Consider the following 23,950-nt stretch of genomic DNA (forward strand, 5'->3'; position numbering starts at 1 on the left):
TATTATTGGAACGGACTTGTTCTTTAACGGCATATAGATTTGTTTAAACAAATAATTCAGAAATGTTCGTTAACGGATGGGACAAAATGTAACTTTGACTGGCCTAACTATTCCTCACAGTGCTTCTAACATGCATCGTCACATTAGACACTTTCTTTGATTTTTTGTCAATGTTTTTTTTACTCTAAGATGTAAAATGAGACCACCGGAGGAGAAAAATATCCCGACATAAGCATTATCTTTACCATGCCAATTTGCTGATAACTTCTGCCAGGTTATAATAATATATTATGGGTTTTATATACAGGTTTTTAATTTGTTAATGTACACTTCAGCCTAATGGCTGCAACACGGATCATTATGTTTCAGAATGGGTACAAATTCGTTAATCAACTTTAATGGCGGATTTTAATTCTTTTAAAATCAGATGCTCTAACATCCTTAACATCATCAACAAAATTGTCTCATTCGTTTCCCAGGTTAACGGTAAAGTCTGAATATTTTACATTAACTGAAGGATTTTTCGGAACTCTCCCTGACTATCTAGCTTCGGCTATAACAATGTTTCATTTTTACAAGGAAGCGGCGTATATTTCCCCGTTTTGCAATAATAAATATATGTAGGAATGACACGTGAATGACGTGATGATTTGTTTTTAAGCCTGATAATGATGATATGCAAGGCCACAGTGACCACGGTAACTACAAGCATTTACTCATCAACTAAGAGGAAAACACCTTTATAAAACATGTCACAATTGAGCCAATGCGCTAACCTTGAATTATGACAGTCATTTAACAAAACAGCCTGTAGTTATTCTTACCATGTAAAATTGTATTGAACAAAATGAAGTGGGGAATTCAATGATTTCGTATTTAGAAATCAATTCATGATTATGTAAAAATGTAATTGCCCTGTTTGAAAGACTCGAAATTTGGCTCGAAAGGCTATTGAAATGGGTATTTCGTTGTCCGGATGTTCTTGTGGTTTTTGGAGCAGGTGAATGTTCCTATTTTAAGGAGGAATGATTTTCATGTTTTTACAAGTTTTCTTGTATTGTTGGTTTAACCTGAACTATTCCTCGTTTACACAAATGAAAACAAATTCTCTTTATTGTTCTTTCTATATCTCATCCTCTTTTCTTCGACCTTTTCTTTCCTTCCCTCTATTTCATCAACTCTCTCACCCATAAAATCCATCGAATCTCTTTCCAAATTCTCTTCATCTATTAGTAAGATCTTTAGTGCATCCAAAACTTAATGTTGGATTTTAAATAAAAATCCTAATTCTAAGATCTAAAATCTTGCAGGTCATATTTTGCTTCTATTGCTTCTCTCTCTACTTTATTAAAGGTACTATGTCCCATTTGCAGGCCTAAAAAATTAAAAGGTTGCATTCCAATGGCATTTGAAAGATAATACTGATTTAGAACTTCCTTCGAAACGAAAGGGCTGACATTCTTTTGTGGGAAAATAACAACGATTTGTTGTCAAATCGACATAAGGGATTGCTATCACTTATGTTAATAGTCTGATCTTCAGATTATTCTACTGAATATTCGCATGTTTTGTGCTGCGCAAAGATTCAATCAGTTTGATTTTGGCCATTACAACAAGTGGGTTATTTATGTAGACATATTTTATTAGAAAAAAGAAGTCAGTCAGTCACTCAATAGTATCTGACAGTGAAGTTTAGGAAGTAAACGGGTTTCCTTGCACAATTTGAATATTAGAACGTTGCTAACGTTTAAATTTCACAAGTAGTACATACATGACATATTCATGATTCCTGCAATGTTCTACAGAATTTGAGGTTGGTTAGTTGTGTAGAGGTGTTGTGGTCGTGAACTGCGGAGATTGGACGGTCATCCCCTTTCCTAACGATTCCGAACGATTCCTAACCATTCCTAACCATTCCTAACGATTCCTAACCTTTCCTAACACTTTCCTAACACTTTCCGAACAATTCCTAACACTTTCCGAACTTCCCTACAAAGTGAGCATGCGCAGAAACTTTTACGACCACCCCGCATCCCGCATCCCGACTGTGATGGTACTTGCACTGAACGTGGTACTTGCACTGAGATCATCGGAGCTGAGCTGGATGTTCAATGACCGCTGGTCTTCGCCTTCAATCACGAACTTCGTAGATATCTAACGATTAAGGTAATTGTCCATATTTAAAGTTTATCGACTCAATTTTGTAAAAATAATGTTACTGTTTATGAAGTAAACATGGTGTACGGCGCGGTAGGTGATTCGCCCAGTACCAATGCCGAGCTGCCTCGATCCCCACCCCGGGCGCAGCGAGAGCTGCTATCGGCAGGTGCCCTGCGCTGACCGCCTATTGAATCGGTATAAACTCGTCAAAAAGTTCAGCAATTCAAGTTTGAGCGTTTATATATTTTGTGTAACTATAATATCCTAGTTGAATTTGGTACCATTGAAAAGCCTGGCTATTCCTCTTTATGTTGATGCCCCTCTTTGTTATGATTTTCATAAAATGATGGGATATGTGCAGTGCGCAGTACGTCCAATTAATTAGCTAGGCCTACTAATGTTGCATTGTTATTGTGAATTCTCCATTTATAGAGCCTAATAGAGGATGGATTATGTTTTAAGTGATGAGGTGGTGATGTCAGTGGTGTATTCTCATTTTCTTTGGAAGATGAAATTTGTTTTGAATGAAATTGAGGTGGTTATTGTAGCATTCTTCATCTAAAGTCCGAAGAATGACAGAGGCCGAGCATTCAGCTGACCATGCGGCCTGCATCTAGACTTTCTACAGTTTATCAGTATGAAACAAAGGAATGATTGACATATGTCTTCCTACTAGCTAACAAGGTGGTTCTCTTACTTCCTGGCCCAGTATACCTAATCTAAATCCTAATTATAAGTGTGTCAATAATAGCAAACTTAGTTTATTTGGTCGCCAACCTACAGTAGTCAGCATGGCTTGCTTAGTTGCTTGTCAATCAAGACACTACAGTTATGAATGCAATGTCAATGCAATGATTTCTTTTCTTCTGTTTAATTTAGTCTTTAGAAGATGAAATGTGTTTGAATGATTGATGTTTTTTGTTATTGAAGTGGAAAATTGAAAAACTTTTAACTTTTAACTCTGTATGAATACATTTCCTTTTCCAAACAAAAGGAGAAAACAACATTGCACTTCAACATCATTCACAATCCAGCCTCCACACAAACATAGATTTCACTGTTGACATTCACAATAACAAAGTATTTAGCAACATTTATTCACTTATGACTTGGCCCCATATTCAGATCTTTATAGTTTATAGTTTATACTACACATACCATGATTTCATAATCATTACAAATGTAAAATGAGTTAAAGTACAAGTCCACTCCAAAAATAACTTACTTTCAATAGAAGCAGAACAATCAGAAAAACCAATCAAAAATAAGTTTGAGCAAAATCGGATAACTAATAAGAAAGTTATGAATTTTTGAAAAAGTATGTTAAACTATGGAAGTTATGGAACAATGAAAATCACTACACAAATTGCCAATTTGGTTATCAGTTTGTGACGTCATGTCCTCACTATTTATCAATGCTTTATATAGTTTAATCCAATTAATAACCCTATTTATCCCCCAAAACTTGATTCCCCCATACCTTTGCCTAGGTTATATGGTTTGTATGATATTTTGCATGCATGACATTTCACAAAATCTTTTATGAACTTTGAAGAATTGATGCTATTTCTGAATATTGTATATTCATAATTATTGATTGTTATATAAATAAGTTTATCAAAATTCACATTTTTCATGATTTAACTGGAAAAAAAACAACTTTATATTAGTGCATCCACACAAAAACATATTACTATACTATCAATCTAACTTGGATGCTGGTGCAAAGAAATAAGGTTCTTAGGGGGGAAATAGGAAATTTATATTATCAATATAAAGAAAATAATTAGTGGATAGTGAGGACATGACGTCACAGACTGATGAGTGAGATCCCAATTTGTCTTGTGCTTTTCATTGTTCCATAGTTTTACATACTTTTTCAATAATTCAAAACTTTCTAATTAGTTATCCGATTTTGCTCAAACTTTTTTTTATTGGTTTTTCTAATTTTATTGCTTCTATTGAAAGAAAGTTATTTTTTGAAGTGGACTTGTCCTTTAACAGGCCTTTTCTATTTAAGAATATGGATGAAACATTGCAGGTTTATGAAGGGTACCTCTTGCTTTAATGTTTTTACTTGGAGAAAAATACCTAACTTTTTATTTTTAAATTTTAAAAAGGATTCAGATTTCTCACTTATTGCCCGAATACTGCTTGTATTGCTAGTTATTATTCTACGCACATGAATAGGAAGCATATATATATATGTCACTCTCAAGGTTTTATAATATATCGTGTGGTTTAAAAAAAAGTCTAAACTCAGAAATTAATTGTCATTTATTTTAAAGGTCAGCTATGAGCAACAGGTTATCATACATGTTTTGAAAGAGTATCAAAATAATAGACTGATTGACATATGACTTTTTACTAGCTAACAAGTTGGTCCTCTTACTTCCTGGCCTGGTATACCTAATCTAAATCCTTAGTGTGTCAATAATAGCAAACTTAGTTTATTTGGTTGTCAACCTAGTCTGGCATGCTTCTAAAGTTGCTTGTCAATCAAGACACTACAGTTATGAATGCAATTTAATTGCAATAATTCTTTTTCTTCTGTTTAATTTAGACTTTAGAAGATGCAATGTGTTTGGATGAGTGATGTTTTTTGTTATTGCAGTGGAAAACTGACAAACTTTCAATATTCTGTATGAAACTCAAACACAATGATAATCTCACAAGTAGTCAATAAAAGACATTTCCTTTTCCAAACAAAAGGAGAAAACAACATTGCACTTCAACATCATTTACAATCCAGCCTCCACACAAACAGAGATTTCACTGTTGACATTCACAATAACAAAGTATTTAGCAACATTTATTCACTTATGACTTGGCCCCATATTCAGATCTTTATACTACACATACCATAACTTCATAATCATTACAATGTTAAATGTTAAATGAGTTAACAGGCCTTTTCCATTTAAAAATATGGATGAAACATTGTGGGTTTATGAAGGGTATCTCTTGCTTTAATGTTTTTTACTTGGATGAAAATACTTAACTTTTTATTTTCAAATTAAAAACTATTCAGATTTCTCACTTATTGCCCATTAGTACATGTAATTGTTTGCATGTAATCCCCTGTAATTTCACTATCAGGTATTACATAAGAGCACACCACCAGTGTTTATTTCAAGCTCCACTTTCCAGTTTATCTCCCCCCCCCCCTTCTCTCTCTCTCTCTCTCTCTCTCTCTCCCCATCTTGCTCATCTCTCCTTTATGTACTTAGGATTCCCCCTGCTAATTACACACAAATCCCTATTCCCCTCTCTCACTTTCTTGTCTCCTCTCTCTTTTGGAATGACCACTGGTAGCATTCCTGATAAGAAATTTGTGATTATAGGCAAATATAGGCCCATGTGGTACAGCCTCTTTTCCATCTTGCCTTTGTGGAGAGCAGACGTGTTTTTTTTGCATTGTACTAGTAACTAGCTCCTTTGTTTTAGGTAAGAGAAAAAACTAACTTTTCACAACTTTAACATTCTACTTTTGTAAAATATAATAAGACTAGGTCAACCAGGGATCAACAGTTACATCTTATACTTTTATGCAGGAGAAGTGTTACTGTAGAGCAATGAGATCTTTTCTTATAAATAGGGAAGAGCTAGAGCTTTTGTTCTCTATCTATCTAGCATATTTACTCCATTTACGTAATAAGTTAAAATCTATGGAATAATTAGGTTATATTTAATTATTTATGTAAATATATTTCTGTATCTTGACTGACATTCTGACAACCCTGTCTTGTAGGCATATAGAGTACCGAAGCTGTGACATAACAATCTATTCGAATTTCTCACTTTTTTCTTCATTTTCCGAAAGAGCATACAAAACAATGTCCAAATGTTGAAAACCAGTTGAAAATGTTAAAGTATTAGCTGAGATATGACCAATTGAATGAATAGATTTCCTAGGAGCTCAGTGTTATATTTGTCTGGTTCAACTGGTTTTTGACATTTTTTTTTATCATTATGATTATACCAAGTACCTTGGTTGGTGAATACACTGACAAGAAGAGGGGGGGGGGGGTGCTATATGTTAATTAAAAGTTATTGTTTGAATACTGCTTGTTATTGTGGATCTTTGTCAGAGTGATTTGATAGAATAATATTATTCTAAGCACATGAATATGAAGCATACGTGTATATACAGTGCGACCCAGAAAAAATGAAACCGAGAATTATCGATGTTTTATCATAACTTAATCATAACAATTATAAATAATAAATGACACATATTTGTAAAGCTTAGATCCTCCTCTCTCATTTGATGCAACTCATATGATGCATATTTCATGCATGAGTGATTAAAAGCCATTTGAAGGAAGAAAACCAAAAAGTCATTTGGCGGGCATTTCTAGAAAGTTCATTTTCTGCCCTTTCATATGACACCTCAATCAGGAAAAATGAGCCAGGAATAACAAAGTTCTGTTTGTTTAAAGGGATGCTTGCATTCCCATAATTTTAATAAACAAAGTCGTTTTCACTGGCAACAACTTAACGTAGCAACAAACGGAATTGACAAAAGACTTAACTCCGTTTTGTTGACGATCAGCCATAGATGAAAGACTTCATGCATTGCTACTTATCGAGACGGCAAAAAAGACTGGGGCAAAAGTATTAAAGTGAGAGAATGAATTGAATGTATCAAATGAGATGCATTGCATAAGCTTTTTAAAGAAGCTTCTATATTTCTATGCTAGTACTTGTCGGTAGCCTTTTTAGCAACTAAACGATGATATTGTGGTGTGGTGTCTTTCATAGCTAGTGGTCACGATTGATTAGTGCAGCGTGCGTATGTATACAAGTTTTGCGAGTCATAACAGTTCCTCATAACATTTGTGCACACACACACACAGACACGTGTACCATTATTTTATATTTTATATTTGATATGTGTGGCATTATTAAAGGTAATACAAAGTTTTGGGAAATTTTGAAAATTAGGTGGATAGTGAATCTTTACAATTTTAATATTTTTGGATGCCCCTGTGGATGTATTATAAGCCCTAAAAAAATTAACCCCTAAAACACTTCTGTTTTTGAGAAAAATTGAATATAAAAATTTACCGGTGCTCCCGGTAAATTTTGATAAATTTCAAACAGCGCCTACGGCCGTACAATGGTAGCTGCGACCATGAAAATCTCAGAATATGTAGTTGTGATATATAATTTCCAAACAGGTATATTTAGTCAAGAAACATTGTTTCATAACTAAATTAATATCTTGACCTTGAGAGGGAGCTATACAACTTAAAGAGTTTATTATTTATAATTTCATAACTTTAGACTCGATTTCAACTTGGACAACGATCAATGAATATTGTATGAACGCATATGCTTCCAATATGTTAATTTGAACCAAATTCATGACCCCATACCAAAACTTTGTAATACCTTTAAGTTAGTTAGGGATGTTATTTGAATCTGCAAAGACCGAATTAATAACTGAATCCCAATTGTTTTAATATTCAAACATCACATAAGCACTTTGGCGCAAGTCTATTTATGCACTCCCTTAAACAATTCTATCCTGTTCATCTAAGCGTGAACACAAATCAGACACAAATGATTGGGATAAAACACTCTTTCATAATAATGATTTACTGTCAATATATAGATGGTTTTTATATTAATTAGCAATTTTTTAGGTGTAAACTTTTTTTGACTCGCACTGCAGCAGCCTGTTTGTAAGGCAATGAACCTAAAGCCCATCTGCACTAGTCTGGCCAGGAGGGGTTAGACCTCCCTGCATGGTCACTGGCAGGTGCTTATCTCATAAAATCAGCTCTCAATTAACATACAGTCTGTAAGCAAAAAGGGACCATTGGGGGGGGGGGGGGGCAATGGTCATTGATTAGGCATTGTTTGCTATATAGCGGGCGCAAGCAGTGCAGTGGGGCTTTAAAGTAGAGACATGCCTTTAACATCTCTCTCAAACTAGCATTACTTTGTAAAGTGTGGCTCGAATGCTTGAATGCTGTCACATGAGTGAGAATTCTACATCATTATTGTATTTTTAATTTATTTTTTTTTCATCAGCAATGACGAAGACTGGGAGACCAGATAGTTACTGGGAAAATCTCCTGCGACTATATGCTAAAGGGAAGCATCATTTTGGTACAGGCCAAGCACCTGGGAGTAGGAGGTGGAAGAAAGTGAGGAAGAGCATTGATGAGTGCCCTCTACACAAGAAGCAGACTGTCAATGTTTTTGGAGCTGCTGTTCCCTGCAAATGTGGTTACCATGAGGTTTGTCATTGATTTCATCATTGATCGAGTTGATTTTGAGATGGTTTGGTGTGGCATTTTATATATCTCATAATTCTCATTTCTGTTATAACTTAGAATGGAAAGTTTTTAGGTGATTCCACAGGAAAGTGGACAAAAAAGAAATAATCGACTCTATTTCAAATTTTATTTAACTTTTCTGGATTTTTGTTGTCTTTGATATTTGATATATATATATTTCAAAATATCACATAACATACTTAACCTTGATTACTTTATATAAGGAGATTTTCACAGATCTATTGGTTTAATACATTTTTGCCTTATGTCCTTTTTTTGTGAAATATGAGTTACTAAACTTTGACTAGCTCTGTTTGTCTTTTTTGTGTTGTCCAGCTAATGCACATGCATCTACTAGATCCTTGTAGATGAAATCAGCCTACCATTCCTATAAAATAATTAAGTTATAGCACAATAAAGAAGTCAGAGAACCTGTTATTAAAGTATAACAGAAGTTATCATGGAAATGCCCTATTATGCATTGTAATTTGTTTTTAAAAAATAACTAATTTATGGAAAATGCAAACTTCAATAAAAGGCATTTTGGTTAAGTATAGTAATTGTGACATTTTACCTATCACATTTGGTATTTTTTTGTTACATGTCTGAAACGTACACTTCCAAGTATTACTAAATATATAGAAGCTCATTTGTTTCCTAACAACTTCTTTGACTGCATTTGTGCTTATATAATGTGACCTCCAAAATCTACATTATTGTTATAAGATATAAACAGCAATTCAAATTGTTAACATGAGATATAGAAAAAGTGTTTACAAAGAGTGTATTTATTTACACTCAGACTCCACAGAAAAGTCAAGAGGCGCCACCACCACCCATGGTCACCAGCGGGGCACCACACACATTCCATCAGGCACCCAAGTCTCTTACCCAGGCCCCACCTGCACACACTGCGGTCAGCCAGCCACCCTCGCCACCATCGCTACCATCCACTAGCAAACCCATTCCACATGAAGATCACATCAAATGCTCCTTGTGTGCACAAGAGGTGCTGGTCACTGATTACAGCGACCATCTTTCTCTCTACCATGCTCAGACAACCTGTGCTCAGTGTGGCAGAAAATGCCAGGGAGGAGAAGTTGGATTGACACAACACATCGAAGCAACACATGCAGCCCCACCCACAAGTGAGTCGATTTATAAATGCAAAACATCAACACGTTTTTAACTTAGACTAATTTAATGTGATGATTATAAACCTGTTCAAGAGTGTTCCCGAAATTAATTGATCAACCTGTAATCTATAGGGAATACATGTTATCAAATCGTCTTTAATGGGTTGAAAAGGATGGAGGCTAGATTCTTTTTTTATATTACTACTATATGACTGATAATTTGCAAAATTTAAATTTACATTTCCCATGGGACCTTTTTGTTAGAGGGGATGGGGGAGCAAAGCCTTCTTAAAGGTATTACAAAGTTTTGGTATGGGGTCATGAATTTGGTTCAAATTAACATATTGGGAGCATATATGCATTCCTAGAATATTCATTGATCGTTGTCGCGGTTGAAATCGAGTCTAAAGTTATGAAATTATAAATAATAAACTCTTTATGTTGTATAGCTCCCTCTCAAGGTCAAGATATTAATTTAGTTATGAAACAATGTTTCTTGACTAAATATACCTGTTTGGAAATTATATATCACAACTACATATTCTGAGATTTTCATGGTCACAGCTACCATTGCTATTTGAAATTTATCAAAATTTACCGGGAGCACTGGTAAATTGTTATATTCAATTTTTCTCGAAACAGAAGAGTTTTTAGGGGCTAATTTTGTTAGTGCTTATAATACATCCACAGGGGCATCCAAATATATCAAAATTGTAAAGATTCACTATCCACCCAATTTTCAAAATTTCCCAAAACTTTGTATTACCTTTAATCATAATAATATTGTTGATAATATAATTATAAGGATATAATGTCAAATGTAATGCTAATTTTTTTTCTTCTCTATAACTATACCATCACCATGCAGGGATAGCCAGACGAGCTCAGCAGCCATCACACACCGTCAGTCGGGCACCAGGTGCGGAGTCGCTCCCCCGTTCCGCCCCACGCACCGTCAGTCGGGCACTGGATGATGAGTCGCTCCCCCGATCCGTCCCACACAACGTCAGTCGGGCATCAGGTGCGAAGTCGCTCCCCCGATCCGCCCCACACACCGTCAGTCGGGCACCGGACGACGAGTCGCTCCCCCGATCCGTCCCACTCAGCGTCAGTCGTGCACCAGGTGCGAAGTCGCTCCCCCGATCCGCCCCACACACCGTCAGCCGGGCACCGGATGACGAGTCGCTCCCCCGATCCGCCCCACTCAGCGTCAGTCGTGCACCAGGTGCGAAGTCGCTCCCCCGATCCGCCCCACACACCGTCAGCCGGGCACCGGATGACGAGTCGCTCCCCCGATCCGCCCCACTCAGCGTCAGTCGTGCACCAGGTGCGAAGTCGCTCCCCCGATCCGCCCCACACACCGTCAGTCGGGCACCGGATGACGAGTCGCTCCCTCGATCTGCCCCACCCACCGTCGGTCCTGCAGAGCCACTACCTCGGGCACGACCTGACTTGAAAAGTTTCCTACCAGCGCAGTTCAGGAGGGAGATTTTGGAGGCCGACCAGGACTGGATTGCGCACATAATATATGATGATCAAGGACAGTTGAGGGAGACCTTTCCTCAGAATTGGTTTTTCCCCCCTGCTCCCCCAAAACTAACAGTGTCCCCTCCTAACCCAGGGAGCTACTTTAGGAGAAGATTATTTGTTTGGGCTCCTATGAGAATGTGGGGCATCCCACTGAAGTGCCCTACATGTGCAGTGAAAATGAACCACTCGGGGATCTACCCTAAGATTAGGGAAGTGGTGGACATCGACACACGTTACTACCTGGTGGGAGGAGAGTACCCACGGTGTAGTCGATGCAAGCTGCCTCTGTGTCCCTGGAACGAGGACATCATCAAGCAGCTTGATCCAAGCCACAGGCAAGTGTTCCCAGCCATCTTGACAGCGCACCTGGCCCTGGACAGGAAATGCGTTACACTATTGAAGCCACGGACAGAAGGTAACAGCTCCAGCTACTGCCAGCAGGCCCTGGAGGAAATACACAGCGAGGAGTGGGGGCGGAGAGTTGTCAGCTATCTAGCTGCTTGTGATCTCCACAAGAAAGGGGCAACTCTCACCCAGGCTACTGGACATCAGTACGAGCCACCACTACCATACACTCCCGTCCCTTTGGCACAGTGGTTCCAGACTGTGCACACAAATCACATCCTTGGCCATCTTCAGGAGCACAGAGGGGTTATAACATCTACCTATGGCCGAATCCTCAAGATAGATTCCACCAAAAAGGTAAATCATTTCATATGCATAGAATATAGATGAATGCAAGAAATAATCTAAATCACTCTACCATCAGTTTTCAGAAAACATTAATCAATAACAGCAGTTTTATGAGCTGGTGTCTGTATTGCATTTTGTTGGAAATGAAAAATAAAAATGAAATGAAAAAAAAGAAATGAAATACAAACATGTAACTTAATTGGTATGCACAATAACATTAATGATAACATTATCAGTGTTACAATGAACATGTCAAGCTAATGTGGGAATAGTGTGATCTTAGTGGTTTCATTTTCGTATGGATATTCTGAGCTCACTTTCTGCATACAATATTTACAGGTTCAGAATTGTCCATAAAATCCACAATTATACTATTTCATATTATCAATCAATTAGTTGGGCCAATTTACTTCTTTTCCAGAATTTGGCTTGAAAATGGCCTATAATGGGTGGAAATGAATGCACATTCTAAACGAAGTGATTGAGTAAAATCTTATTTTCATATTTGGTTCATGAATTAATCATTTCAGATCACAAAGAAACTTGCTGGGGATGTAGCCCACACTGCCAGCTGGATGACAAATGTCGGAAATGACATGGGGCAGGTACTCAACTCAGTGTTGACAACTGGCGAGGGTTCTGGCCTTGATGAAATGTGCCAGGGTATTGTGCATAGATACCAGGATGCTAACGTGCCTCAGCCGCAAATTATCTATGTGGACAGAGACTGTTGCAGTATATCAGGTAAGAAAAAGAATATGAAATTACTTGTCAGGAAGTTCTTGGCAGAAAGTTTTTTTTTTAATAGTTAATACACACTTGCAAAGATGAGTGAAAAGGTAGGAGCTTTCAAATAACTTTTATCTTAAGTCTCGACAGGTCGACGACTGATATCAGAGAGTTTTCAAAATACTTCCCTACCCCTGAAAATAGTACTGCAATTCAAGTTTGCATGTTCATATCTTTCTTGTCCCAATATTCTTACATGAATTTGGTATTGAAAAACCTGTTTATTCCCCTTGATGCCCCATTTGAAATGATTATGTGATCAGGGAATGTGCAAACTGGATTAGACCTCTTTTTTTTTTTTACTCTCTTTCATAAACAACCTCTATTCATGAACATTTCTTTCCAAATAACAATATCAGTGCATATAGCTTTAAAAAATATTGATTTGTTTGTTTCTGCTTTATTAGAAGCAGGCTCTGAAGTAGGTACTATATAAATTAGTTTTTGTTAGAATTATTAGTATTGTCACAACGTCACAACGTGGCGGACATGTGCGCTATATAAGAAGCCACCATTATTATTATTGTTATTATTATTTATATATTGATAATACTTCTACTATTATTATTACAATTATTATTAATATTATTTCATCATAATCATCATCACCATGACCAGAAAATTACCAGTCATCATAACATGCTTCAAACAATCTTTATTTATAATCTTAACCTAAATATGAATTCAAATAAAAGGTACACTTATTTCTCACTGCTTTACAGGCAAGCTTCATGTCCTTACACTGTTTCGTCCGTGGACCTGTGCAGTGAGGTTGGACATCTTCCACTTCATGAGAAGATTCGTTGCAGGCCTCACCACGGAGCACCATCCTCTCTTTGGCACCTTTCTCTCCAAGCTGTCCAGCTGCATCTTTGAGTGGGACGCTAGGGATGTCGGCAAGCTCAGGGAAGCAAAGAGGAGGGAGCTGAAGAAGAGAGGTGGTCGCAAGCCGACAGAGGCACAGGTCTCAGCTGCTATTACAAGCAGTGAGCTGGCCAAGCACTGTAGGAGGAGGACGCGTGGGGTGGAGGAGAGTAGGCAGCTGATCCAGGGGCTACTCGACTCCATGTGGCACCTTACTGACACGCTAGGGGTACCCTTCATCAACAAGGAGTGTATGGCCAAAGTGTGGGAGGTGCAGCAGAAGCATCTGGCTTGCATCCAGGATCCTCCAGGGGTGGAAATTTACACCAAAGTTGGCCATGTGGTGAAGGGTGGCAAGGAGCTGGATGTGCTCAAGTGTGGTAGAGGCTCATCATCTTTGGAGAGCTTCCATCGCCACCAGTGTAGTTTCATTCCTGGTAAGTTGAAATCATTCTTAATATATAATTAACATGGTGATAATCTTTCTTTGCTCTCGCAATACTCATATTGCCTCAATATTCCTATTGCATGCTTATAACCATATTGTGGCTGGCAACCAACTTCCTCCATCCTTCAGTTGACTGCCTTTCTCAAATTTTCACTGAGCATCAAGCCTGCAAATTCAATCTGTTTCTGCTTGCTTTCTATCCATCCTTGTAGCACCATCTTAGAACGTCCTGACATCCAGAGACATGCATACCCATACTCTATACAGTTTGTTTTTTATATTTTCATTGCCACGCATTAATCATAAATCCTTTAAATAAATACCTTAGGTAAGTGGTTGGTATACAAAATAACTACCAGTCTTTTTCTTTTCAAGGTTGGAGGTGCAACGCTGTGCATACGCAGATGTACATGTTGGAGGGTGGGTCACGATGGGACATCGACAGAGCCCGAGAAGCTGTGGACTTGGGTGTTGGACGAAGGACTAGGCTGTATGATGTGCACTTGATGAGCAACATCAACAGCATGAGCCAGAGGATCCTCGGCTATGAGATTCTTCCCCAGTTCAAGGCACCAAGAAAACCTACTAGTAAGATCAACTCCATAATGTTTTTTGTTGGAAATATTTGACTTAAAAGTTGTAGGAAATATCCATATGTTTTTATAATAAGCAGTTACTATTTCATCTGTTTGAACTTTAATACTTGTTCATGCATCTGCAACAGAGAGGAAGGAAGCATTATCTGTGGGGTGTTGTACTTATCCGTTCCTCCCGAACTTGGGATTACTTTATCTCAAGGGCCCATTGACAGATTACAATGCATCAAACATTTTTTTAAGGAGCCAATAAACTTATCAGATTTAGGGGGTCATGAGGTCAAAGGTCACAGGGCTCATTTTGTAGCAGTTATCTCCAGAAATCAGTTGAGGGCTGTACATTGCATAGTTGGTTTTCAGGACTAATTGATTTTGCCATAACATGTATTCTCCTTATAACCCTAGCCCAAGTGCTTTTCGGGACCAGTCCTGAATGAGTTATAACTGATTTTATGTTGTAGGAAAGTTCCAAAGTGAATTCTTTAAGAATAAGTCAAAAAAACTTAGTAAGGGTGCCCAATATATTGCCTGTTAATTTGCTAGGAGAATACATTTCAATTTTCAAAAGTGAAGAGTTCATATGTAAAAATCTATAAAACCAATTTCACCAATTCAAGGGAATTGTAAATTGGCTGGAAAACAATGGCAATAGTAAGAAACTGTGCAATACTTTTAATCATGTCTTCAAAAAATTTCTTAAAATGCAATGAAAATCATTTAAAAGACATGTTTGCTGTTATACGAAGCTACCTTTATCTTAAAAATTTAGGAAATGATTTTTTATCGGTTTTTGCATATGAATTCTTCTAGTATTCAATGCAACAATTATAAAAGTGGACTTTCATTTAATTGTTGTTCTTTATCCACATACCTAATGCTTAAACGATTAGATGCAGCCATTTTAGGAGAAATGTTGAAACACTTTGACTTCTATATTCCTTACCAACTTTCCTAAAACTGTATTTGAATTACTGCTCAAACATATAGAGTATTTAAACATTTTCTTGTTTCGAATAGAAATCATGCTATCACTATTAATGAATTGTGTTCATGCAATGATATTTTGCAGATGAGAAAATCGCTGTGGAATACATGCTAGCCCAGTCTGGAAGAGGGGACCTGCTTGCTCCAATCCTTAGCACTGAAATTGGGGCCAGTCTGCCAGATATCCAGCCAGAAGATATCGAGATGGATGATATCTTGGATGTTACTGTTTGTGATGCCCTTGATGTGAATATGAATATCCAGCAAATATCTATTCAGGTTCCACAGCACCAGGAAGAAACATCGATCGTCACAACTAGGTCTCTACTGGCAAACCAGCCAGCCCTCGCCACCGAACCAGCCCGACTTGCCACCTCAGCCAGACAAAGCCGTCTTGCCACCCCAACCAGACCGGCCCGTCTTTCCACCTCAACCAGGCTGGCCCGTCTTGCCACCTCAACCGAGCCACTCTCGCCTTCACCACCTCCGTCTTCCCTGCAGTCTTCCCCACATCCTTCGCCTTCACTGTCGGACTTCCCAACCTCGGCCAGACCATCCCGTCTTTCCACCTCAGCCAGACAAAGCCGTCTTTCCACCCCAACCAGACCGGCCCGTCTTTCCGCCCCAACCAGACCGGCCCGTCTTTCCACCCCAACCAGACTGGCCCGTCTTGCCACCTCAACTGAGCCACTCTCGCCTTCACCACCTCCGTCTTCCCCACATCCTTCCCCACAGCCTTCGCCAAAACAGGTAAGGAACTGATACCTATCCTTTTTTTAGTTCATCCTACATTTACACATATTTTATGTATTAAAAAGAGTGAGAGGTATTGTTATTTTAGGCTGTCTATGCCCATGCCTATATGTCCTGTTTATCCCTGTATCATTTGGTAAACAATTCTCATCAAACCAGCTACACCAGGGAATAATAATTTGGATTCATAAGTCCACAGAATTCATTTTATATAAAATTCTGTGTGAGTGAAACAAATGATCAGTTTGAATTAACATAAGACATTGCTTCGTGGCGCGCGACAACCCTATGCTTAATTGAATTTTTCTTGAGTTATGTTGTAGGTTTAGCTTACCCATTATATCCCTTTTGTCACAAGGCATGTAGAATGGTGCATATCTATAACTTCTTATTAGCTCACTTTGATTGATATTAGTTGTGCGGTGTATGACTATATTTAAGACAAAGTTATATATCCCCCGTCCTATTATATATTTTCAAAGGATGCACGCTATGACAATAGAGGGCAACCTGGCTGGGAGGCAGTGGACAACCTGGCTGCCTATCTGGTGGGTCTGAACAGAACCATAACGGCACTTTCTGCAGCAGAGATCGAGGAGATAAAGAGGCTATACACCCTCCTGGATGATGCAGATAAGGCCCCCATGGAATATTCTTTGAAATCAAAGAAACGGACCCTTCTCGGGCCATGGAGAGCATCGCGGAAGCGGAGTGGTTCTGTACCTGGACAGCAGGCTGCTGAAAGGTGATTTAGTACTCTTTAAATTCGTAAAAGGAAGCCGAACACTGGCATTTCTGTCGACTGATACTGATAAGTGCATAATTCCTGTCACTTCTAGTTTTCCTTCGGGTATCACATATAATGAAAATATACATTTTATTAATACCTATATCATCTTTTTTGACTGCCATGTTTTCACAATGAACCACCTGAAACATCATCTGAATGTGCACAAAGAAGAACAGGTTACGTATAACCCCTGTCATTGAATCTTCTGCTACGTCATGTAACCTGCTTTTGTAAGTGACGTTACATTCAATACTGTTGGAAAACATTGCAGCCTCCAATGGTGAGTCCAAACAGATGAAAGAGCATTCTCTCAAAGACATTGATTATTTCCATTATTAGTGACTTCTATTATAAAGTGATACCCGAGAGGAAATGTATGAATAGAAGTGACAGGAATAGGCACATATCAGAAACAGTAAGCAACTACTGTATGTCAGCATTTGACTTCTTGGCATAGATCGTCAAGCTGGTTTCTTATATTCGTGGGAGGAGGGGGTGATTTATTCCTTCATGCCACCTACTTGGGGCCTCCTCCTGTAAAAATAGATTTAAGCATATGTACTCCAGTATACTCCTTGTTTAATAAAGTATAATCTGTTTATAGTTTATATTTTATTTATAGCTATATAGTACCAGTGCGTTTCAGTCAGAAGTGGGAAGATTGCGGTAAAAATTACAGCACAATTTATTAGATACATAAATGAATGAGTGATTGTTCCTCTAAGTGATCCATTAATTTTGTCCAATTCAACCAAACTCACTTTGACCTTTCACAATTGTCTTGAACCTTGTTGTTTAGTGGTAACCAAAGAATGAAATTGGTTTAGATTTTTCAAATCAATTATGGAGATATTTTTGCTCAGTGGGCAGTAGGTTATGAAATCTGTCAGCAGTTTCCATTTGTTCACTATGTAACTAACAATTGTACAAGCATTGCTTTTTAGTGGACCCCTCTGTTTCCTATGTATTCCTTAATTGTTGTAAATGATTATAATTGATATTTGATGTTCTGATGAATTGAATTAAACTGTTTTTTCTTCTATTAAACTATCACATATTGTATCTTGAAATGATATTGGTTTATGATTTAATTCTCAAATATAATTTTTTTTGGAAAATTAGCTACTACTGGATCACTTGAAACCATTTCTGTTGGTATGTTCTTAATAATGTCAATGTTACATCCCTAGCACCAGGGTATAGTTTGTATAGCACAATCAAGATGAAGAATGGAGTATGGTCTATAGTGTGTTGAAAGGTACTAGTATTTGATCTTATCTCTAGGTTATTCCATTCAGCCTAGTGGGGTCTATAACTTTCATTTTCAATTGAGAGGGTTAGGCCGGGTAGGGATCAATTGTAAGCTTAATCTGTATAGACTTTCATTGGATGCAAATAGGGGTCTATCTTTATACATGATTGATTAGTGCACATTTGCTTTAGTTCTTTATCTATAATTATGCATTTAATTTCTGATTATTTTTTCAGGTTGTACTTGTCAGGGGGAGTAGCAGCTGAGAGGCCTGACTCAAACAGAGTGTCCGAGTGTATTTGCCTGCGCCTGTTTAAGGAGTACACTCTGACGAGAAACCGGCCAAAGGACATCTTAGGAAAGACCCTCCCTATCCCCCAGGCCATTGTCCATTCTTACACACATATCAAGCAGCTGGTGGAAGACGGCCCACAGGAGCTTCTACGTACGGACCTGGTGCTGGTCACACTGAACAACACCACGGTCAGCAACTGGTGAGCAATACACATTTCTTAATGATAATAGAATTATAAGATTATAAGAAACTAAATATGCCCTACCCATATAGAGAAAAATTGGCAATGTGAATGCCTTGATTATAGAGCGAGAAAAAAAGGGCAAAGCGAGAGGTGAATTGTACTACATATGCAGTCAAGTGAACTATGTTCCATAAATGCTTACTTGCTTTTCCACCTCTATGTGGCTTTTTTTATAGTATCATATTTTAAAATCCAACATTACAATATGCATATCTATGAGGGTAAACTTGTACAAAGCTAGGCAAATAAATACGAACCACATGAATTGCATTTGAAAGCTATCCAGACTCATCTCAACTGGAGGACAGGATCACTATCAATTTTCTTTGTCTATGTGATTTGCATTGGGGAAGAAAAAAATGTAAAAGTGAAATTGTAGATGAAAACTGAATGATGGATCCACTTGAAGGATAGATATGATATAAAATAAAATATTTATTTATTTTCTAAGAATATTACTTGTAATATATTTCGTTTGAAGTAAAAGTGAAGTGAAAGTTGGGAGACAAAGAGAGGTGTATGTAAATACCTATTTCCTGACAAGGCTCATCAAAACAGAATTTGAGTGGAGTAGACACATTACAGTTGACCAGATTTATGACTGCTAAATCACGATTTGGAAACTTTCATAGAACCTGTGCATGATGACTATAATTGAATATGTCAATAATTTTATTTTTATTAGATGATTTGAAGAAGAAAAAAAAAAAAAAATCTACAAGCAACCCTTCTGTTTTACAATATGTTAATAATTGAATTTGTGCATTCTGTTTATTTTTTAGGCTGAAGAAGCGCCAGGAAAAGACACAAACTTCAATGCTGCTGCAGGGTGTCACCCTGCCAGACACTGTTTCCCTGGCAGTGGACCCACTACCCCTTCCACGGCAGCGACCCAGCGAGCCATTGAGACATGAAGCCCCGATGGAGTTTGATGAACCCCCAAACAGGGAAGGCCAAACTGCAGTACGACAAAGAAAAAAGAAGCGGCGAACAGGAATGGAGGATACACCCTCTTCCTCATCTTCAACCATGCCCTTTCCTCCGACCATGATGCCCCCTCCTTTCCCACCAATCCCCTCCCGCCCAACTACAGGTGCCTGGCCAGGTATGCAGCCTGGTCAGTTCAGCTGGTACGGACCTCAGCCATGGCCTGTTTCTTCTCCCCATCTTCAGGAGGAACAGGAAGCTCCTTCCCCATCAAGCCAGATGCCACAATCCCGGCAGAGAAGTTGGAGGAGAGAGAAGGCTCTCAAGGAGGATGAGGAGAGAGTGGCGAGGGGTGAGGCACCAAAAAAAAGATATTCCAAACGTAAAGAATGGTATACCTGTTCTCAGTGCCAAGAGCCTAAAACCAAAGATACTGGCCACACCCAATATAAGGGTAAGTGGTACTGCCCCGCCTCAGGACAGAGTCTTGAAGAGTGGAGGAGTTCACTAAAGAAATAGATCTTCTTTCCTCAACCTCTTCTGTTTTTAGGGAATTATTCACCTAAAATAAAGGAAATAGAAAGTGGTTTCTTTTCTACCTTGTCTTGTAGCAACACCTGTTGCAACCGGTACCAGAATTGGTGAGCCACTATATTTACAAGGTGAATTATAGGTACGGTAGTTGTTCAATATTGCACAGTTCCCGTAGAAAGAACATGTGGACTATATATACAAAGCAATGTCGCTTTTTATGCCTCCGTTACGAAGTAGCCGGAGGCATTATGTTTTCGGGTTGTCCGTCCGTACATACGTACGTACGTCCCGTTCTCGTGATCGCGTTATCTGAAGAACCGACTGATGGGTTCCTGCCAAACTTTGGTCATGTATGTATCTTGCAGAGCCAATGAACTGATTAGATTTTAGGGTCATGAGGTCAAAGATCAAAGGGTCATACATGTATATGAAAAAAAGCTTGTAGTCACGATATTCTGAGAACCTGTTAATGGTTTACAATCGAAGTTGAATTTTAAAAATTGCTTCTGTTTTGGTTGGTATAATCGCCCAATGGCGGAGGCATCATTTTCGACTACGCGCGCAGTCGAAGGCCCATCTAGTTTGCGGATGAATTAAGTAAGGGAGACGAAACTTATACTGCAATAAAGTAATAATGCCTTTTTAATAGAAACGAGTAGAAAATCGAGCGAAGAAGTAAGACGTTACTTACGATGAAGCTGAATTAGCCTTGATAAAGACTCTCTCTAAAAAACGTGTGCTCTATAAGAACAGCTTAGGAGGAGTGATGAAAATAGTTGGGGCAATTAAAAGCAAGTTTAATAGGCATGTATATGCTATACCAGTTACCTTTGATGTTTGCAAATCCCAACACATAAGGTGTGGAATGTGCTTGCCAGAATAACTCCACATCCCAATACAATATGGTTTAAATGTGTTTGACAGTAGTATGTGTGACACACTAATAAAGTTACAGGTGTCACTATAGAATAGATGATAAAGCTAGGCAAGACTTCTAGCCGCACAAAAAAGTCAAAACAATGATATTTACAAATTTTAAGTTCTTCTAAGGTCAATTTCTTCTCCTCCATTTATTTCATTTTTACTTCTCTTTTTATCCTTCTCTCTCTTTCTCTTTTCTTCCACTCTTTCTCTTTTCTTCCACTCTTTCTCTTTTCTTCTACTCTTTCTCTTTTCTTCCACTCTTTCTCTTTTCTTCCACTCTTTCTCTTTTCTTCCACTCTTTCTCTTTTCTTCTACTCTTTCTCTTTTCTTCTACTCTTTCTCTTTTCTTCCACTCTTTCTCTTTTCTTCCACTCTTTCTCTTTTCTTCCACTCTTTCTCTTTTCTTCCACTCTTTCTCTTTTCTTCCACTCTTTTTCTTTTCTTCCACTCTTTCTCTTTTCTTCCACTCTTTCTCTTTTCTTCTACTCTTTCTCTTTTCTTCCACTCTTTCTCTTTTCTTCCACTCTTTCTCTTTTCTTCCACTCTTTCTCTTTTCTTCTTCTCTTTCTCTTTTCTTCCACTCTTTCTCTTTTCTTCCACTCTTTCTCTTTTCTTCCACTCTTTCTCTTTTCTTCCACTCTTTCTCTTTTCTTCCACTCTTTCTCTTTTCTTCTACTCTTTCTCTTTTCTTCCACTCTTTCTCTTTTCTTCTTCTCTTTCTCTTTTCTTCCACTCTTTCTCTTTTCTTCCACTCTTTCTCTTTTCTTCTACTCTTTCTCTTTTCTTCCACTCTTTCTCTTTTCTTCCACTCTTTCTCTTTTCTTCTACTCTTTCTCTTTTCTTCCACTCTTTTTCTTTTCTTCTACTCTTTCTCTTTTCTTCCACTCTTTCTCTTTTCTTCTTCTCTTTCTCTTTTCTTCTTCTCTTTCTCTTTTCTTCCACTCTTTCTCTTTTCTTTTACTCTTTCTCTTTTCTTCCACTCTTTCTCTTTTCTTCTACTCTTTCTCTTTTCTTCTTCTCTTTCTCTTCTCTTTTTCTTATTCTTTTTCCTCCCAATGCTCGTCTCTCCTTTTCCTTCTTCTTCCTCTCTTCTTTTCTTCTCCTTCTGCTTCCTATCTTTCCTTTTGTTCCTGTTTCTTTATTATGCTTAATTCATCATTCATACTTATTCAATAGCTTCTGTATGAATGTAGAGTTCAGATAAGATTAGTTTGTTATCTCTTTGTTGTTACTTACGCATCAGTCACATATATTGTTTCTAATTTGTGTATATTTACTACCCTTTTATGTTTCATCATCTGTTTAGAGCCACAATGGCATTGATCCATATTACTTTGACATGGAGTTAACGCCCTTGTGACCCCAACATGTCCGTTAATATTTTTGTTCAGTGTGTATCACTTATTAAAGGGACTTGGTAACATTGTAAAGATGTGGTAAAATGGTACTAAGGTAGCTGACTTCAATGCTAGATGTACAATTAAAGATAATTTGAAAGTTTGAGTGAAATCAGACCATTAATAACGAAAAACTTTGAGACAAACTGATCTGATCGATTCCTTAATTCTCCCAACTATATTATTACAATTTAATTAATTTTTTTAAAGGCCTTGGATTTTTTGTCTTCTCTTTTCCACTTTTTTTTTACTTTGGTTTTATTTTGTGGGTAGTATTTAAACAAGTGTATGTACTATTACTTCATTTGTTAATAATCATGATTGTTAATAAAGTGATATTGAAATCACAGCACATTATCTTCAGATCTGTTTGACCGATTGCAACCAAACTTAGCAAGAATCTTGAATAGGTCATCTTTTGCATACATGAAAGGCACCTGTGGTCATTCCAGTGGTCTGCAGCTTAACTGTTTATCATTTTAAAGGCATTTTTGCAGGTTAAGGGTTTTGGCGGTCAAGATTAGATAACTGTAATTCAATTTTTACTTGACCATTTGTCTTGAAACCTGGTATAAATGATGAGAATATCATCTGTCACATATGGTACCTGTATTAGCTCTATTGTCTGATAATCATGATTTTATGTTTTCTATATATGCTTCTGTTTACTCATTTTCCTTTTTTGATCTTGTTATATTTTGTATATATGTATATTATATTGTAAAGCGCATTGAAATGGCAATATAAAAGAACAAAAGTATATTATTATGATATATGTAACACATGTAGTGTACATGAAGCTTTAAGACCATATCCAAACTGAAAGATGAAATGGATGAATTATATATCAACGGAAAGCTTATAAGCCAAAGATAACAATAATATAATTATATATATAATTATATGCCATTTTAGTGTCTGCCAGAGGAGTATCAGCTTTATGAAAACTCAAAATCTAAAGCTTTGAAAATCGTTAGTTAATTGTAGACTTGATGACATCATCTTATGTGGAGTATGCATATTCAAAACGACTTTGCATTAATTAAGCACGGCTCATCGCCTCAGCTATATAGGTGAAGTGATGGGGTACCCATGTTATGTCGTCACTGTAACTTCGGCAAATTTGACCCCTGTTGACCTGTAATTTGGAGGGGTTTTAATTTGCTTTTGTGCAATGATTAAAGGGTAAATACTTGTTATTCCTTTATATTTGTATTCTAAATTCATTCAGTTTTCCATTGATATCAAGTTGTATTTTCAACAGTTACAAACTTTGAGGTTTTTGTCAAGGTCTTATACCTTCAGTTAGGAGTGGCCAATAGTGCTGTGGATAGAGAAGTAATT

The 23,950-nt window shown here is 37.5% G+C and overlaps 1 protein-coding gene across 1 annotated transcript; it reads left to right on the forward strand.

Moving 5' to 3' along the window:
• Positions 1-1,860: 1,860 nt before the first annotated feature.
• LOC105436749 lies at positions 1,861-20,270 on the forward strand. The gene is made up of 11 exons (XM_011662647.2): positions 1,861-2,166; positions 8,203-8,411; positions 9,253-9,598; positions 10,455-11,818; positions 12,340-12,553; positions 13,321-13,899; positions 14,286-14,498; positions 15,576-16,240; positions 16,726-16,988; positions 18,522-18,779; positions 19,607-20,270. Exons 2-11 carry the CDS (start codon positions 8,205-8,207, stop codon positions 20,268-20,270), a joined length of 4,773 nt encoding a protein of 1,590 aa, XP_011660949.1. The 5' UTR covers positions 1,861-2,166; positions 8,203-8,204.
• The last annotated feature ends 3,680 nt before the right edge of the window (positions 20,271-23,950 follow it).

The sequence above is a fragment of the Strongylocentrotus purpuratus genome, unplaced genomic scaffold (assembly GCF_000002235.5).
Source record: "Strongylocentrotus purpuratus isolate Spur 01 unplaced genomic scaffold, Spur_5.0 spur5_scaffold_14, whole genome shotgun sequence".
NCBI classification, from domain to species: Eukaryota; Metazoa; Echinodermata; class Echinoidea; order Camarodonta; family Strongylocentrotidae; genus Strongylocentrotus; species Strongylocentrotus purpuratus.